Here is a 16,205-nt window from a genome sequence, read left to right as displayed (position 1 = left end):
TCTCCAGACTCTCCACATAATTGTAATTGACAGCATTTTCTTTTTTTTATTAAATCTGTTCGCTATTTGAATTTCCCATTGATCTCGTTTATTTTTCTCTGCAGTTGGAGTTTGGGATTGGGAAGGTGCAGATGAATTTTTTGCACCTGCTGAGCTCAGAAGCCATACAGACCATTACGATCCATTGTCTCAATTTCCCAGTCTGGAAGAACACCACCAACAAAGATCCTTATGCTAATTCTATGCGGTTTAGAGGATGGAACGGACAGATATTTAAAGCAAATACAATATCTCAACCAAAGGTTATAAGAGACGGGTGCAAGGTAAACTTCTGTAGTTAACATTTCAGGTTGTAGTTCTGTATTGGCAAAATCAACCCAAAAGGTCATGATTGCCGTATTGGTTTATTTAGCAAATGTTGTGAATGTAAAATTACACAGAATGTCCAGCACAGAAACAGGCCATTCGGCCCAACTGGTCCGTGCCGGTGTTTATGCTCCACACCAGCCTCCTCCCACCCCTCTTCATCTCACCCCATCAACGTATCCTTCTATTCCTTTCTCCCTCATGTGTTTATCCAGCTTCCCCTTAAATGCATCTACACTATTCGCCTCAACCACTCGCTGTGGTAGCGAGTTCCACATTCTCACCACTCTCTGAGTAAAGAGGTTTCTCCTGAATTCCCTATTGGATTTATTAGTGACTGTCTTATATTGTTGACCCCTAGTCTAGTCTCCCCCACAAGTGGAAACACCTTCTCTACGTCTACCCTATCGAACCCTACGTCTACCCTATCGAACCCTACGTCTACCCTATCGAACCCTACGTCTACCCTATCGAACCCTACGTCTACCCTATCGAACCCTACGTCTACCCTATCGAACCCTACGTCTACCCTATCGAACCCTACGTCTACCCTATCGAACCCTACGTCTACCCTATCGAACCCTACGTCTACCCTATCGAACCCTACGTCTACCCTATCGAACCCTACGTCTACCCTATCGAACCCTACGTCTACCCTATCGAACCCTACGTCTACCCTATCGAACCCTACGTCTACCCTATCGAACCCTACGTCTACCCTATCGAACCCTACGTCTACCCTATCGAACCCTACGTCTACCCTATCGAACCCTTTCAAAACGTTAAAGACCTCGATCAGGTCACCCCTCAGCCTTCTCTTTTCTAGAGAAAAGAGCCCCAGCCCGTTCAATCTTTCCTGATACGTATAATCTCTCAGTTCTGGTGTCATCCTTGTAAATCTTATTTTGCACCTTCTCCAGTACCTCTCTATTCTTTTTATAATATGGAGACCAGAACTGTGCACAGTGCTCCGAGCGTGGTCTAACCAAGGTTCGATGCAATGTTTAACATAACTTCACTACTTTTCCATTCAATCCCTCTAGAAATGAACCCTAATGCTTGGTTTGCTTTTTTTAATGGCCTCATTAAAATGCGTCGCTACTTTTAGTGATTTGTGTATCTGTATTCCCAGATCCCTCTGTTCCTCTACCCCATTTAGACTCAAGGGGAAAAATTTGGTTGATTTGTGCCTCCCGTTGGCGCCCTAAGAGGACGCTAATGGGGCGCAAAACAACTAGCGCCTGGGCGCGGCGCCGCTAATGACTCCCGCAAAATTCAGCGGGAGGTTAGCGGCGGCAGTAACCGTTAGCGCCCCGCTGCTCACGCCCCGGCCACGATCTTCAGTAGCGCCCCCTGACTTACCGCCGGACGCTGTATCCGACAGGGTCGGATGGGCCTACCTGCGGCCGGGGCGGTGCTAATTAAAGGGGAGGTGCCAGGTGGCCATTTTTGTTGCTGGCCGCCTGCCAGCACTTGCCCCCTCCCGCTGCCATCCCCGGCCTCCTGGCCAGCCCCCCCGGTGGGGTGCCGGCTGCACTCCATCAGCCTGGCACCTCTCTTGAGTGCCGGCACTCTTTTGCCGGCACTCCGATCCCTGGCGGCCCAGCTGGGCCCCGGGCCACGCTGAGCTAGGCCCCTCCCCTTTAATTAGGGGAGGGAGGCCTTGAGTACCGTGGCACTGTTGCACATAGTGCCGCGATATTCACTCGCAGCGCCCCAAGAGGGATGGGGAACGCTTCCATTCGTGCCCCGCCTCCCTCTTGGGGCGCTACCAGTGAATTTCGGGCGCGGGGGCGCTAACTTTTTCGGGGCACTAAAAGTAGCGCCCCGTAGGGCGCGCAACCCAATTTTGCCCCCTTATTATCAAAGTTATTGTCATGAATCCTATCATTCATGAAGAAATGACTCATGAAGTAACACTGGGCGGCCAGCTGGTGGCGCCGTCCAAGGAGTATAAATACTCGGGCGTGGGCCCAGCTTGCTCAGGATGTTTCTGTAACCAGGAACTAGTGATGTAACTAGAATCTCATGGTTGTGAAACAGTTGATTAAAGCCTTGTTTTATACTCAAACCTAAGTGCTCAGTTGTCTTTTTACATCAGTTATTAAGTGCGTTTGCTTGTTGGTTGCAGATTCAAGATGGAACGTGGCAACAGACACAGTTCGTTTTTCGCACTCAAGTTGTGAGTGAGCTTCCAATTGTTGAAATTCAGAGGCTCCCTCATCTCAAGCCAGCAAAGCAATACCGTGTGGAAATTGGTCCAGTGTGCTTCCTATAAGAGGACAATGGACTTGGGTTATCCTTCTGAACTCTGTAAGGAGACTGCTACCCGAAAGTTAGACTCCCTTACTTAGCTGGAGAGATTATCTCTGTTCACTGTGGGGAAATCCAGGAACAACTTTATTTTTTTTTTTAAAAGTCATGGTACTTTTCTTAAAACTGACTTCTCAGGAAGAATGCATTGCTGCCCCTCCATCTACAGAAAACCATTCACTGCGGTTAGCAGGAAATGCAAGGCTGAAACCGTCATGCACGATATTTTGTGCTTCCTGTCATAGTTCCTTTTAAAACTAAAAGTAACTTTTAGTAATATATAGGTTATGACTTCAGGTCTGTTCACGTGCTGTAAGTCAACCCGTAAAAGGCTGAGAAAGAAAGATGTTTCCTCTTTAATAGCGCTGATGGCTATGTGTTGCAAAGGTCTTTCGTTGAGGATGGTATACAGCTGATAATAACGTGCCCAGACTTATCATCTTCTCTTCAGTTTTGAAAGATGATACTTCCGAAACAGTCCTCTACCTCCGATACGTCGCCTGTTTTCCACCTAGGCTTTTACTTTGGTCAGTCTGGTCTCTGACCTGCACGGATGTCCGTCATGCTTGAGAGTCGACAGACCAGTCTACTGAGAAATCCGCATTCGTAGCTTCTGCTTGCCTGACATTGAGTACACTCCCTCTTCCTGTAGGCACGCACCCACTTACCTAAGGTCAGCAAGAGCCAGGGTGCGGACATTCCCAAGTAGGCACGGGGCTACTGCCGACGTTTAACCAGCTAAGTCCGAGCAGTTTACCGGCACACAGCACTTGCTAACCTTCCCGCTGTCTGCCCAGGAACGTCCACCCCGCCCATTAGGGTATTGCTTTGCAGGGTTACCGGAACCCAACTGGGAAGCAGCTAATCCACCAGGAGCCAGGCTTACCTCGCCAGCAGCCATTGGTGGAGGAATGCTCGTCACCAACACCATGTTGAAAGACTGTAGACAGACAGCCTGGCTCAGTTTTCGGATTCCTCAGAGGAATCAACATGGCTCCAGTCACTACCGCCAGGCACGTTCCCCTTGGAGCCAAGTCAAACCCTACAGAGACTTGCCACGTACCTCCCTGTGCACCCCTCCCTCCACCCCACGTCCAAGGAGAAGGTCATTAGACAAGCGGCCAACGTGTACCGGGAGCGTCTGAGCTGAAGGAGAGCGGAGGGGCCATCTCTTCTGAGCAGCGCCCCCCCACCCCTCACCCTGTCCGGTAAGTGGATCGACCAGCGAGATGCAGAGAGCCTTGACTGCAACCCGGCCAAGGTGGGCACGGAACCCTGGATATTGACCACGGGTTGGCATCCGCAGATAATGCCCGTCGTCGCTCCCCCCCTCCCCCCACCCCGTCCGCCACCCCCAACTTCAGAGCGTGCTCATTTGATGGATGTCAGTCTTCAGCATGGACAGAGTGAACTGTACAGGATAGCTTGTGACAAATCAGCCGCCTGAATGTCCTTGGTGCTTGTGTTAATAAGGTGCTAATCGTTTTAATGAGGAAAGATTTTGATATTGTTATTTTTTTTTCAAAATGTATGTACTGGCTACATTCAGTATTTTCTGTTTTAAAAGTACTTATTAGGTCACTTATTTCTATCACAAACATTATTTATATGAACTGTGTAATTATGCCCATGTCGTCTATTAGTTTATGGAGGTGCTGTACAGATTGGCACGGTATATATGGTGGCTGTAGATAGACGGAGAGGCTTAGCTAGTAGAAGGAATGTTGTAGAACAACTACCGCTTGCTGTTCAGTTTTGAGGTTGTAGCTTGCTATTATATATTAAATCTTCATCACTCACTCAACGACATCAAATTAAATGTCACTTGTGCATATTTTGTATAGTTGGTTTTAGGGCTGGGCCAATCATTCTGTAATCAATTCATCGATCACAAGTTTTATTTAACGGGAAAAAAATCACTTCACCTGATTTTCTCACCGAGGCAGCCACTGCTGCTAATGCACAGACGGGGTACCACCGCCCATTTAGACCCCATCTACTGAGCTTCTCGTTCTACAGCAGTCTGCCGATATTGCTGTGACAGGTGCTGAAATGCATTTTTTTCCTCTTTATTTTAGTTTGGACATTGCCTATTCACTGAAAATACCTTAAGAAACTGGACTTCACTCAACACTCAAGGGGGGGGGGCGGGGGGGTGGGGGTAGATTTGAAGTAACTGGTAGAAGGTTTAGAGGGGAGTTGAGGAGAACTTTTTTCACCCAGAGGGTGGTGGGGGTCTGGAACTCACTGCCTGAAAGGGTGGTGGAGGCAGAAACCCTCATCACATTTAAAAAGTACTTGGATATGTACTTGAAGTGCCGTAACCTACAGGGCTACGGACCAAGAGCTGGAAAGTGGGATTAGGCTGGATCGCTCTTTGTCGGCCAGCACGGACACGATGGGCCGAATGGCCTCCTTCTGTGCCGTAAATTTCGCTGTTTCTATGGTTCTAACAAAACACTAAATTGCTGTCGTATCAAATACTGAACCATGAACTCGTTCCACTGTCAGCATTTCGAAATAACTGTAACCAATTTAATAATTGATAGAATGTTCAATTCCCCAAATAATTGGTGGAGCTGCAGATTGTTTTATCGAGAACACAACAAATCTCTTTGATTTGCTGCTATTACATTCTAATAAGAACATAAGAATTAGGAGCAGGAGTCGGCCATACGGCCCCTCGAGCCTGCTCCGCCATTCAATAAGATCATGGCTGATCATCGACCTCAACTCCACTTTCCCGCCCGATCTCCATATCCCTTGATTCCCCTAGAGTCCAAGAATCTCTCGATCTCAGCCTTGAATATACTCAATGACTCAGCATTCACAGCCCTCTGGGGCAGAGAATTCCAAAGATGAGTGAAGAAATTCCTCCTCATCTCAGTCCTAAATGGCCGACCCCTTATCCTGAGACTGTGACCCCTGGTTCTAGACACTCCAGCCAGGGGGAACAACCTCTCAGCATCTACCCTGTCAATCCCCCTCTGAATCTTGTATGTTTCAATGAGATCACCTCTCATTCTTCTAAACTCCAGAGAGTATCAGCCCATTCTACACAATCTCTCATCATAGGACAGCCCTCTCATCCCAGGAATCAATCTAGTGAACCTTCATTGCACCGCCTCCAAGGCAAGTATATCCTTCCTTAGATAAGGAGACCAAAACTGTGCCCAGTACTCCAGGTGTGGTCTCACCAAGGCCCTGTACAATTGGAGCAAGACTTCCTCACTCTTATACTCCAGCATAAGAAATAGGAAATAATTATCACAGACTTGCCCACTCCATCATCACAGTGATTTAGATTTACAAATACTGATACAATACAGGGTTGCTTTTCTGAACTTTACTGTACAGATTTTTAGTTGTACTTTACATTTTCCCAAAAAAATCATTTAACCGTTATACTTGATACCGTGGTGCTTTTTTGAGGGGAGAACATAAGAACATAATAATTAGGAGCAGGAGTCGGCCACACGGCCCCTCAAGCCTGATCAATATGATCATGGCTGAACTTCGACCTCAACTCCACTTTCCCGCCCGATCCCTAGATTCCCCTCGAGTCCAAAAATCTCAGCCTTGAATATACTCAACGACTGAGCCTCCACAGCCCTCTGGGGCAGAGAATTCCAAAGATTCACCACCCTCTGAGTGAAGAAATTCCTCCTCATCTCAGTCCTAAATGGCCGACCCCTTATCCTGAGACTGTGCCCCCTAGTTCTAGACACGCCAGCCAGGGGGAAACAACCTCTCAGCATCTACCCTGTCGATCCACTTCAGAATCGTAGCCGATAAATGCTTAGCGTACTGGTGAAATCCCTTTGCTATTTTAACAGAGGTATTAAACCATCTGAGATTGAAAAGGATTTCCATACGGATGCAGTATGGTAGAATTGATAACACAGAAGAAACCATTGCCCTAGTACTGGAGCTGGCTCTTGAACTAGAGCTGTGGAATCCCATTGCCCTGCCTTTACTCTGTCTCCTTACACCTTCTTCCTTTTCAAATACTTATCCAATTCCCTTTCAAATGATGAAACTGGGATACATTTTCCAAGTCTGTGGCCGTGACGAGGTCCCTCACCGCCAGTGCAGGCTCAGAAAGTTTAGGCTACAGTATTACACGGTATTTACAGTACAGAAACAGGCCAACTGGTCCGTGACGGTGTTCATGCTCCACACCAGCCCCCTCCCACCCCTCTTCATCTCACCCCATCACCATATCCTTCTATTCCTTTCTCCCTCATGTGTTTATCCAGCTTCCCCTTAAATGCATCGATACTATTCGCCTCAACCACTCCCTGTGGTAGCGAATTCCACATTCTCACCACTCTGGGTAAAGACGTTTCTCCTCAATTCCCTATTGGATTTATTAGTGACTCTCTTATATTGATGGACCCTAGTCCTGGTCTCCCCCACAAGTGGAAACACCTTCTCTACGTCTACCCTATCGAACCCTTTCATAACGTTAAAGACCTCGATCAGGTCACCCCTCAGCCTTCTCTTTTCTAGAGAAAAGAGCCCCCGCCTGTTCAATCTTTCCTGATACGTATAATTTCTCAGTTCTGGTATCATCCTTGTAAATCTTTTTTGCACCTTCTCCAGTGCCTCTATATCCTTTTTATAATATGGAGACCAGAACTGTGCACAGTGCTCCAAGTGTGGTCTAGCCAAGGTTCGATACAAGTTTAACATAACTTCTCTGCTTTTCAATTAATCTCTCTAGAAATGAACCCCAGTGCTTGGTTTGCTTTTTTAAATTGCGTTATTAACCTGCATCATTACTTTTAGTGATTTGTGTATCTGTACCCACAGCTCCCTCTGCTCCTCGACCCCATTTAGACACTTGGGTCGAAAAATTGGCCTCTTTTGTGCCTCCCTTTATCGCCTCCCGGGGGGCGATAACGGGCCACTAATGACTTACCGCCCGGGCGCAGTGAAGGAAGCGACTCCCGCGAAATTCAATGGGGGAGGGGGGGTAGTGCTGGCGGTAATACTTACCGCCTCGATCTCCTGCACCCCGGAGATCGTGATGTCACCCGGTGCGCAGCGCCCCGTTACCGCCCTGGACCCTAAATCCCCTTCCGCCCCCGCCCCCCCACCCCCGCAGCATCGCCGGGCGTCAGCGACGGCAGCCGCAGGAGGCGTCGCGACCTCAGCCACTTGGGGAGCGCTAATTAAAGGCAGCGGCGGTCGGCTCGGCCCCAAAACAACATTTCTCACCCCTTTGTGCTGTTTTTTTTTTGGTCATTTTTCATCACTGCGCTTGATCGGCCCTGCGCTCTCTCGGAGTGCTCGGGGCCGCTCCTCGCAGATCACGGGCACCGTCGCCGACCCATCCCCAGCCTTACCTTTAACTGCCGCGAGCATCGGCCTGTCCCTTTAAGGGAGGGAAGGAGCCTGCGAATCTGCCGGCGGCGCTGCACGGGGACATTGCTCAGCGCTCCGCCACTCCCGCCCCCTCTCGCTCCCTTTAGCGCTCATGGGGAAGTGGTTAACGCTTGATTTAGCGCCACACTTCCCTCTCGGAGCGCTATGGCTGAATTTCGCATGGGAGCCGCTCATCATTAGCGCCTGGCGATAATTTTTCCGCTTCCGAAGTTTTTGCGCCCCAAACACGGGGGGCGGTAGTGAATTTCTCCCCCTTACTTTCCAAGGAGTATGTGGCCTCCTTGTTTCTCCTACCAAAATGCACCACCTAAAACTCACAACGTTTAAACGACAGAATCATTCAGGTGCTAATCATCACACAGTGTCACCTCAAAGAATATTTGTCTTTACAGTGGTGATCAGGCGACACGATAGCTTTAGAATGATTATTTATTGATAATAATTGAGTTTTTAAAAATGGAATTGTGGATGAGGCTTTGTTTAAACTCGACTTGTTGCTGAAATGAGACCGGCTGCAGTTGAAGGTATCACGTTGGCTTGTAAAGGAGATGGGAAGACGTCACACTGTGGCTAACCTCCTGAGGAATTTCTATAATGACCGCGTTGCCCCGGTAATATCGCAGGACGGTGAAGGGACTGCCAGAGTTTAACGAAAATCTCTCCTTTGAATTTATCCAAAAAGGAAGCTTGATAAATGGCGCAGCAACCTCCAAACTGGTCGTTTTGTTTGCAAGCTGGTATTCACAATCGTTCCTGTCCTTCCGAGGCAAGTGTCATTGTACCCCGCGTCACTCAGTCTGTTCTGGGTGAAACGGCAACTTCCTCAGAGAGGCACTTCCACTTAAAACAACAACAAAAAATCTGGCTCGTTGCTATCGGACAATCTGGCTCCCAAGAGGAATTGATTGTAATCGTTTCAACTCTGAATTAGAGGGTAAAGTGCATTCAGCTATTATGTGCTATGTTTGTCGTGTTAAAGAGCAGTAGTCATTCCGATTTAAATTGTAGCACAAGATATGGTTTTAGCCAAGAAATGTGTACAGGATACATTGTTTACCAACAAAGATAAATTAAGTGTGTAAAAAAAAATGTATTTTAAGTGTTATTTACAGAAAGCTGTTATCAAAACTTATTTACCAGTATTTCCATGTTATGACCAAATAAAGCAATAATAGTGGTGTGTTTACATTGGGAGTTCCTTTAAGAGGTGAATCTCTTACATCATAATAATGGGCTCAGTTAAGTATACATGTATCTGAAGAATAATACACAGGTGTAGTTCCTCCAAGCCACAGCGCTCCCTCAAATTGAAGAAACAAGCTAGGGTTGTTGCATTGAGTTGGTGACTTGGATATTGTCACCTTTCCATCTCACTCAGCAACCCTGACAACCGCTTTGACCAGGACAATGTATTGAATGGGTGTAATCAAAGGGTTGTGAGTCTTGGGAATTCTCTACCCCAGAGAACTCTAGATGCTCAGTCGTTGAGTATGTTCAAGACAGAGATCGATAGATTTTTGGACATTAAGGGAATCAAGGGATATGGGGATCGGGCGGGAAAGTGGAGTTGAGGTCGAAGATCAGCCATGATCTTATTGAATGGCGAGAGCAGGCTCGAGGGGCCGTATGCCCTCCTCCTGCTCCTATTCTGCTGCATCGCTGCAGGAGTTCCTTGGGGCAGTGTCCTCGGCATAACCATCTTCAGCTGCTTCATCAATGACCTTCCTCCATCATAAGGTCAGAAGTGGGGATGTTCGCTGATGACTGCACAGTGTTCAGTTCCATTCGTAACTCCTCTGATAATGAAGCAGTCCATGCCCGCATGCAGCAAGACCTGGACGACATTCAGGCTTGGGCTGAGAAGTGGCAGTGTAACATTCGCGCCACACAAGTGCCAGGCAATGACCATCCTCCGACAAGAGAGAGTCTAACCACCTCCCTTTCACATTCAATGGCATTACTATTGTTGAATCCCCCACCATCAACATCCTGGGAGGTCACCATTGACCAGAAACTTAACTGGACCAGCCACATAAATACTGTGGCAACAAGAGCAGGTCAGAGGCTAGGTATTCTGCGGCGAGTGACTCACCTCCTAATCAATGTTCTCTCTAAGCCGCGCAGCTCTCTGTCAGTCACACACAGCCTGGGACTGCCTTTTTCAATGTTAAATTTCACGTGAATGGGCTGTGCCTCCAAAAGAAAATTAGGGGGAACATTGCTCCTGACTCCCCCACCTATACGGCACAAGTAAGGAGTGTGATGGAATACTCTCCACTTGCCTGGATGAGTGCAGCTCCAACAACACTCAAGAAGCTCGACACCATCCAGGACAAAGCAGCACACTTGATTGGCACCCCATCCACCACCTTAAACATTCACTCCCTCCACCACCGGCGTACCGTGGCGGCAGTGTGTACCATCTACAAGATGCACTGCAGCAACTCGCCAAGGCTTCTTCAGCAGCACCTCCCAAACCCGCGACCTCTTCCACCTAGAAGGACAAGGGCAGCAGGCGCATGGGAACATCACCACCTCCAAGTTCTCCTCCAAGTCACACACCATCCTGACTTAGAAATATATCGGCCGTTCCTTCATCGTCGCTGGGTCCAAATCCTGGAACTCTTTCCCTGACAGCACCGTGGGAGTACCTTGGTTTGGGCGGGCGCGATTTAGAACTGCACCTGAGTCCTGTCCTCAGCACCTCAGAAGAATATGCAAGAAAAAAGCTGACAGCCAGCTGAAACATATAAACTATATTTATGCGTTGGCAAATGTGCATACGTCTGAGAAAGAAATGAATACCAAAGGTTCTGTTCATAGTGCAAGTGAGGGGGCTATGCATGCATAATAATACAGTATTTAGCAGAACGAAATATGCCATTAAAGATATTTCTGTGACAACTGAACAAAGGACTATTTGATTGAACTGCATTGATGGTCTACAGAACTTCATTTAGATTGGCAGACATTTGAGATATTACAAGTGAATGGGTCTTGGATTCCCGAAACACATATTTAATAAAAATAACGCAATTCCAAAGCTCAGTTCCACATATTTAAACATGGTGCAGTTTGTAAATGTGAATGAGCAAATACCATTAGATAGGATTATTTTTACTGCTGTTGTGTGAGTATTTCGTTATCCTCGTCTACCATTTGAAGGGGCTGCTCTTCATATTCTGGCTGCGCTTCAGTCCCACGCTCCTGACCTTTGGCCAGCGGGCGCGGAGGGGGGAGTGGGCAGGTCGGAGGACCGCTCCTGGGCTTAGCCTGGGTGGCCACCCGCAGGTCCAGGCAGAGGGTGGTCATGGGGGCCATTGGGCCCACCTGCCTGCCTCTCCTCCGCGGCTGCGCTGATGCCCGGGTCTCCCTAGAGAAGGAGCGGGCGCTGTCCTTGAGGTCCTCCGCGACTGGTGGGCACCGGAGGGAACTGGAGTGTTTCATCGCCCCGATCTGCCCCGCCCCGCCCCGCCCCACCCCCTCCCCTCCCCTCCCCACCCCCGCCCCACCTCACCCCTCCCGTCCCTGCCCCGCCCCACCTCACCCCTCCCCGCCCCACCTCACCCCTCCCGTCCCCTCCCCACCCCCGCCCCACCTCACCCCCTCCCGTCCATGCCCCGCCCCACCTCACCCCTCCCCGCCCCCACCTCACCCCTCCCGTCCCCCTCCCCACCCCCACACCACCTCACCCCTCCCGTCCCCTCCCCTCCCCACCCCACCCCTCCACAACCCGTCCCCTCCCCTCCCCCACCCCAACCCTCCCCTCCCCCTCCCCAACTCTCCCCTCCCCTCCCCCACCTCACCACTCCCCCACCCCTCCCCAACCCTCCGCTCCCCTCCCCCACCCCACCCCTCCCGTCACCTCCCCTCCCCCACCCCACCCCTCCCCTCCCCACCCCGGGAGGGAATTCCAGAGCTTGGTGCCCAGGCAGCTGAAGGCACGGCCGCCAATGGTGGAGCGATTAAAATCAGGGATACGCAAGAGGTCAGAATTCGAGGAGCGCAGATATCTCGGAGGGTTCTATTTTTGCCTTAAAATACTCCTGTGTAGCACCTTAAGACGTTTTACTACGTTAAAGGCGCAATATAAATACAAGTTGTTGTTGTTGTAGGGTTGGAGGAGGTTACACAGAGATAGGGAGGGGGGGCAAAGCTATGAAGGGTTTTGAAAACAAGGATGAGAATTTTAAAATCGAAGCGTTGCCGGACCGGGAGCCAATGTAGGTCAGTGAGCACAGGGGGTGATGGGTGAATGGGACTGGGTGTGAGTTAGGACACGGGGCAGCAGAGCACAGGGGGTGATGGGCGAACGGGACTGGGTGTGAGTTAGGACACGAGGCAGTGAGCACAGGGGCTGATGGGCGAACGGGACTGGGTGTGAGTTAGGACACGGGGCAGTGAGCACAGGGGTGATGGGTGAACGGGACTGGGTGTGAGTTAGGACACGGGGCAGTGAGCACAGGGGGTGATGGGTGAACGGGACTGGGTGTGAGTTAGGACACGGGGGCAGTGAGCACAGGGGGTGATGGGTGAACGGGACTTGGTGTGAGTTAGGACACGTGGCAGTGAGCACAGGGGGTGATGGGTGAACGGGACTGGGTGTGAGTTAGGACACGGGGCAGTGAGCACAGGGCTGATGGGTGAACGGGACTGGGTGTGAGTCAGGACACGGGGCAGTGAGCACAGGGGGTGATGGGTGAACGGGACTGGGTGTGAGTTAGGACACGAGGCAGTGAGCACAGGGGCTGATGGGCGAACGGGACTGGGTGTGAGTTAGGACACGGGGCAGTGAGCACAGGGGGTGATGGGTGACGGGGACTTGGTGCGAGTTAGGACACGGGGCAGTGAGCACAGGGGGTGATGGGTGAACGGGACTGGGTGTGAGTTAGGACACGGGGCAGTGAGCACAGGGGGTGATGGGTGAATGGGACTGGGTGCGAGTTAGGACACGAGGCAGTGAGCACAGGGTTGATGGGCGAACGGGACTGGGTGTGAGTTAGGACACGAGGCAGTGAGCACAGGGGCTGATGGGCGAACGGGACTGGGTGTGAGTTAGGACACGGGGCAGTGAGCACAGGGGGTGATGGGTGAACGGGACTGGGTGTGAGTTAGGACACGGGGCAGTGAGCACAGGGGGTGATGGGTGAACGGGACTGGGTGTGAGTTAGGACACGGGGCAGTGAGTACAGGAGTGATGGGTGAACGGGACTGGGTGCGAGTTGGGACACGGGGCAGTGAGCACAGGGGGTGATGGGTGAACGGGACTGGGTGTGAGTTAGGACACGGGGCAGTGAGCACAGGGGGTGATGGGTGAACGGGACTGGGTGTGAGTTAGGACACGGGGCAGTGAGCACAGGGGGTGATGGGTGAACGGGACTGGGTGCAAGTTAGGACACGGGGCAGTGAGCACAGGGGGTGATGGGTGAACGGGACTGGGTGTGAGTTAGGACACGGGGCAGTGAGCACAGGGGGCTGATGGGCGAACGGGACTGGGTGTGAGTTAGGACACAGGGCAGTGAGCACAGGGGGTGATGGGTGAACGGGACTGGGTGTGAGTGAGGACACGGGGCAGTGAGCACAGGGGGTGATGGGTGAACGGGACTGGGTGTGAGTTAGGACACGGGGCAGTGAGCACAGGGGGTGATGGGTGAACGGGACTGTGTGTGAGTTAGGACATGGGGCAGTGAGCACAGGGGGTGATGGGTGAACAGGACTGGGTGTGAGTTAGGACACGGGGCAGTGAGCACAGGGGGTGATGGGCGAACGGGACTTGGTGTGAGTTAGGACACGGGGCAGTGAGCACAGGGGTGATGGGCGAACGGGACTGGGTGTGAGTTAGGACACGGGGTAGTGAGCACAGGGGGTGATGGGTGAACGGGACTGGGTGTGAGTTAGGACACGGGGCAGTGAGCACAGGGGGTGATGGGTGAACGGGACTGGGTGTGAGTTAGGACACGGGGCAGTGAGCACAGGGGGTGATGGGTGAACGGGACTGGGTGTGAGTTAGGACACGGGGCAGTGAGCACAGGGGGTGATGGGTGAACGGGACTGGGTGTGAGTTAGGACACGGGGCAGTGAGCACAGGGGGTGATGGGTGAACGGGACTGGGTGTGAGTTAGGACACGGGGCAGTGAGCACAGGGGGTGATGGGTGAACGGGACTTGGTGTGAGTTAGGACACGGGGCAGTGAGCACAGGGGGCTGATGGGCGAACGGGACTTGGTGTGAGTTAGGACACGGGGCAGTGAGCACAGGGGGTGATGGGTGAACGGGACTGGGTGTGAGTTAGGACACGGAGCAGTGAGCACAGGGGGTGATGGGTGAACGGGACTGGGTGTGAGTTAGGACACGGGGCAATGAGCACAGGGGTGAGGGGTGAACGGGACTGGGTGTGAGTTAGGACACGGGGCAGTGAGCACAGGGGGTGATGGGTGAACGGGACTTGGTGTGAGTTAGGACACGGGGCAGTGAGCACAGGGGGCTGATGGGTGAATGGGACTGGGTGTGAGTTAGGACACGGGGCAGTGAGCACAGGGGGTGATGGGTGAATGGGACTGGGTGTGAGTTAGGACACGGGGCAGTGAGCACAGGGGGCTGATGGGCGAACGGGACTTGGTGTGAGTTAGGACACGGGGCAGTGAGCAGAGGGGGTGATGGGTGAACGGGACTGGGTGTGAGTTAGGACACGGGGCAGTGAGCACAGGGGGTGATGGGTGAACGAGACTGGGTGTGAGTTAGGACACGGGGCAGTGAGCACAGGGGGTGATGGGTGAACGGGACTGGGTGTGAGTTAGGACACGGGGCAGTGAGCACAGGGGTGATGGGTGAACGAGACTGGGTGTGAGTTAGGACACGGGGCAGTGAGCACAGGGGGTGATGGGTGAACGGGACTGGGTGCGAGTTAGGACACGGGGCAGTGAGCACAGGGGTGATGGGTGAACGGGACTGGGTGTGAGTTAGGACACAGGGCAGTGAGCACAGGGGGTGATGGGTGAACGGGACTGGGTGTGAGTTAGGACACGGGGCAGTGAGCACAGGGGGTGATTGGTGAACGGGACTTGGTGTGAGTTAGGACACGGGGCAGTGAGCACAGGGGGTGATGGGTGAACGGGACTTGGTGCGAGTTAGGACACGGGGCAATGAGCACAGGGGGTGATGGGCGAACGGGACTGGGTGTGAGTTAGGACACGGGGCAGTGAGCACAGGGGGCTGATGGGTGAACGGGACTGGGTGTGAGTTCGGACATGGGGCAGTGAGCACAGGGGGTGATGGGTGAACGGGACTGGGTGTGAGTTAGGACACGGGGCAGTGAGCACAGGGGGTGATAGGTGAACGGGACTGGGTGTGAGATAGGACACGGGGCAGTGAGCACAGCGGGTGATGGGTGAACGGGACTGGGTGTGAGTTAGGACACGGGGCAGTGAGCACAGGGGGTGATGGGTGAACGGGACTTGGTGCGAGTTAGGACACGGGGCAGTGAGCACAGGGGGTGATGGGTGAACGGGACTGGGTGTGAGTTAGGACACGGGGCAGTGAGCACGGGGTGATGGGTGAACGGGACTGGGTGTGAGTTAGGACACGGGGCAGTGAGCACAGGGGGTGATGGGTGAACGGGACTGGGTGTGAGTTAGGACACGGGGCAGTGAGCACAGGGGTGATGGGTGAACGGGACTGGGTGTGAGTTGGGACACGGGGCAGTGAGCACAGGGGGTGATGGGTGAACGGGACTTGGTGTGAGTTAGGACACGGGGCAGTGAGCACAGGGTGTGAGGGGTGAACGGGACTTGGTGTGAGTTAGGACACAGGGCAGTGAGCACAGGGGGTGATGGGTGAACGGGACTGGGTGTGAGTTAGGACATGGGGCAGTGAGCACAGGGGGTGATGGGTGAACGGGACTGGGTGTGAGTTAGGACACGGGGCAGTGAGCACAGGGGGCTGATGGGTGAACGGGACTGGGTGTGAGTTAGGACATGGGGCAGTGAGCACAGGGGGTGATGGGTGAACGGGACTGGGTGTGCGTTAGGACACGGGGCAGTGAGCACAGGGGGTGATAGGTGAACGGGACTGGGTGTGAGATAGGACACGGGGCAGTTAGCACAGGGGGTGATGGGTGAACGGGACTGGGTGCGAGCT

The 16,205-nt window shown here is 52.3% G+C and overlaps 1 protein-coding gene across 1 annotated transcript in view; it reads left to right on the top strand.

Annotated features, from left to right (window-relative positions):
• Nucleotides 1-9,195, top strand: part of col24a1 (collagen type XXIV alpha 1) — a 677,579-nt gene extending 668,384 nt beyond the window's left edge. The window contains exons 59-60 of the mRNA XM_085983549.1: nt 105-323; nt 2,498-9,195. Coding sequence (XP_085839675.1) covers nt 105-323; nt 2,498-2,644 — 366 coding nt within the window. The 3' untranslated portion in view covers nt 2,645-9,195. The remainder of the gene's footprint in view (nt 1-104; nt 324-2,497) is intronic.
• The last annotated feature ends 7,010 nt before the right edge of the window (nt 9,196-16,205 follow it).

This window comes from Somniosus microcephalus, chromosome 3 (assembly GCF_052327205.1).
Source record: "Somniosus microcephalus isolate GS21.2 chromosome 3, FLI_Smic_1.0, whole genome shotgun sequence".
Lineage (NCBI taxonomy): Eukaryota > Metazoa > Chordata > Chondrichthyes > Squaliformes > Somniosidae > Somniosus > Somniosus microcephalus.
Note: the sequence above shows the minus strand (reverse complement) of the source record. Positions and strands in the feature narration are given on the sequence as shown.